General features: G+C 43.7%; 1 protein-coding gene across 1 annotated transcript; it reads left to right on the top strand.

The window, feature by feature from the left end:
- Positions 1-392: 392 nt before the first annotated feature.
- Positions 393-2280, top strand: LOC100282223 (uncharacterized). The gene is made up of 4 exons (NM_001371844.1): positions 393-809; positions 1118-1219; positions 1531-1818; positions 1930-2280. The coding sequence occupies exons 1-4, from the start codon at positions 477-479 to the stop codon at positions 1993-1995; spliced, it is 789 nt and encodes a 262-aa protein (NP_001358773.1). The 5' UTR covers positions 393-476; the 3' UTR covers positions 1996-2280.
- The last annotated feature ends 692 nt before the right edge of the window (positions 2281-2972 follow it).

Genomic DNA, 2972 nt, shown 5'->3' with positions numbered 1-2972 from the left:
TATCCGTTTTAGGGCGTTGTCTAGGGTTCATTGTCACCAATTTGAATATGGAAACAAAAACAATGACCTAAAACGAATATTATATTGGGACGGAGGAAGTATTTTGTTATGTGTGCAAGATTGAATTTACCATGATCTTGATTTTGGCTTGGCTATCAAACATCTCGTGGCTTTTTTTTTGTTCCTGTTCCTGTTGCAGTACATGGGCTTAATCATACCGTAGTATTGCATCCATGCCAAAAAAAAAATGTTAAACAAATATTATAGATTGGTCCACAGCCCACCTAAAAAGGTTGCTGCTGTATCTGACGGTTTTGCGGCCCAATACATCGGGCCAGAAACGAACCCGCATCACTGACTACAAACCCACCCGGTGTCCCTTGCTCCCTCTTCTGTCCAGTCCTCTGTCCTCACCTTATCCCCAAAACCCTATCAGCCCAAAACCGAACCCACACCTCTGCGGCTCTGCCCTTCCCATGGCGGCCACGCTATTCTCCACCTCCCTCTTGCCCCAGTTCCTCTCCCTCTCCGCTAAGCCCGCCGCCGCCGCCCCGTCCGCCGCCGCCTTCCCATCGGGGCTGCCGCAGCTCCACGCGCTGTCCGCCGCGGCGGTGGGCTTTAGGCCGCTCGAGCCCGTGCGAGCGGCCGCGACCGCGGCCGTGACGGAGGAGCTCGAGGCGGAGGGGCGTTCGGGCGGGGACGAGTTTTCAGATGATCTCAGGGTCTTCGTCGGTAACCTTCCGTTCAGCGTCGACAGCGCCCAGCTCGCGGGACTTTTCGAGCAGGCCGGCTCCGTCGAGATGGTCGAGGTGGGTGTCGTATATGCATTCGATAATCAGTAGGCCCTAGTGATCACATTTCGTTTTTTCTTCTATTATACTTCGCCTATAAATTTGGCGATCCTAGTGTTCATGCTGCTGGGAAATTAACTGATATTGAGTGCTATCAAAGTTGAGAGACAGAATATGCCTACTGTTAGCTGCGGTATAGGCAATAAGAATACTAACTACAGTCAACAACGCAATTAGTTGGGTCATAACTTCTTTCAGTAGGCCACCCCCATCAATAAGATATATCAATTTTTTTTGCCAATTGATAGCATTGCATTTTGTTGCAGGTTATCTATGACAAATTGACGGGAAGAAGCCGTGGATTCGGGTTTGTGACCATGTCTTCGGTCGAAGAGGTTGAGGTGGCTGTTGACCAATTTAATGGCTATGTGAGTTCACTCCGGTTCTTCCAGAGCTATGCACCTTCTTTTGCTGTCACAATGGATCATTCTCCTAATGTGCGACATTGTTTATTTACCTGGAATTGTGACCTTTGCAATACTCTAGGAATTCCGTGATGTTCATTCATGTCTCCGCACCAGATCCTGCATTGCATAAATCAAGTTCTAAGTTAATGGTTACTCTTAAGGATTCAGATAGAGCATTTGTATTCTGTTTCCTTGATTGAGTATATTCTGTTACAGAATGTCTAGAAGTTGTTCATTTTCTTATGTATCGGACATGATCTCTCGAAATATAGGTGCTTGATGGAAGAAGTTTGAGGGTGAACTCTGGGCCGCCACCACCCAGAGATCGGTCATCACCGTCACCGCAAAGACCCAGGGGTGATGCCAACAGGGTCTACGTGGGTAACCTTTCCTGGGGAGTTGACAATTCAGCTCTCGCAAACCTGTTCAGTGAGCAAGGTGAGGTACTGGAAGCAAGGATCATCTATGACAGGGAGAGTGGAAGGTCAAGGGGGTTTGGTTTTGTCACGTACGGTTCCGCCGAAGAGGTTGAGAATGCAATATCTAATCTCGATGGCGCTGTGAGTTCTGAATCACTCTTTTTTCCCCTAGCTGCTCACGCCACAGCCTTCGAAAGTTGAAGTCTAGTCGTCTTTCAGGATGTACTGAATTGGTTTATCATTACCCTGCAGGACTTGGACGGCAGACAGATCCGTGTTACGGTAGCAGAGTCGAAGCCACCTAGGCAGCAATACTGAAATTCCTCTTGAGATTTTTGTAGGTGTACCGGTAGCCCAAACTCTGGATTATAGTGACGCCAGTCCTGGATTTGGTCTCGAGATTCATTGAAGTTAAAAAGCCCTCATGTATATGGCTCACTATTTATATACATGTAATATTGGATTCCCGTGTTCAGTGTCCTTTTGTATCAATTTGGCTGCATAGTGTCTTGTGGCACTTCAAAGGACATAGATTGTTGACGGGCAACCAAACCTCAAGAAAGTATCTTGTATTGTTTCTTGTCTCGTGTGGTTTGTTCACTATATTTACTTTTGCAATTACATTTATCTACTTGTATGATATTTCTGTATTGTAATTAGTAATAATTGTATTCCTTGCTAAGTAGGTTGCATTGATCAAAATAAACTAAAGACCTACTAGAATTATTTAGAGGCTTGCATAAGATGAATTAGTGTTAGTGCAAAATAGTTGCTTTAACACTACTTTTGTACTTTATCAAACTTTGCTCTACTGACTTGTGAGTTTGTAGGATATTTTTGTAAGTTATTCACCCTCCGTCTAACCTTCTAGGTACCGATGGTCAATGTTTAATTTTTCTTGCCTTGAATACGGTATCTACTTAGATAAATAATTAAACATGTTTGAGTTACAGCTTTACATGATATAACTTCTTAACTCAACATGCCTTCTTTACATTCGTTCTTAGCCTTTTACACGTCTTTATTGATCTCCTAATCTTAACCAAATAAGATAAATTTGTGCATCATTTGACTTTGGGAGATGTATATCATGATTATGTAAAGTTTGACATATTTTAACATAGGGGATAGGTCGACCCACATCATAGGTTTGGTGACTGAGCTTCTTTGGTCAAATGATATCAAATTTTACATACAGTCATTTCTTCTCATCTCATTCCACCTGTTACCAAAATAAATAAGGCACACAGTCATCCTTGTCCTTCTAAAACCATGTAATATGCTTAATTTAGTCT

Source organism: Zea mays, chromosome 1 (genome assembly GCF_902167145.1).
Source record: "Zea mays cultivar B73 chromosome 1, Zm-B73-REFERENCE-NAM-5.0, whole genome shotgun sequence".
Lineage (NCBI taxonomy): Eukaryota > Viridiplantae > Streptophyta > Magnoliopsida > Poales > Poaceae > Zea > Zea mays.
This window is presented reverse-complemented; position numbering and strand designations above follow the sequence as displayed.

Bases quoted from the DNA above. Each gene is read 5' to 3' on its own strand.
- LOC100282223 (NM_001371844.1), top strand. From the start codon at position 477: ATGGCGGCCACGCTATTCTCCACCTCCCTCTTGCCCCAGTTCCTCTCC. The intron at 810-1,117 runs GTGGGTGTCGTA...ATTTTGTTGCAG, and splicing joins GCTCCGTCGAGATGGTCGAG to GTTATCTATGACAAATTGAC. The intron at 1,819-1,929 runs GTGAGTTCTGAA...ATTACCCTGCAG, and splicing joins TATCTAATCTCGATGGCGCT to GACTTGGACGGCAGACAGAT.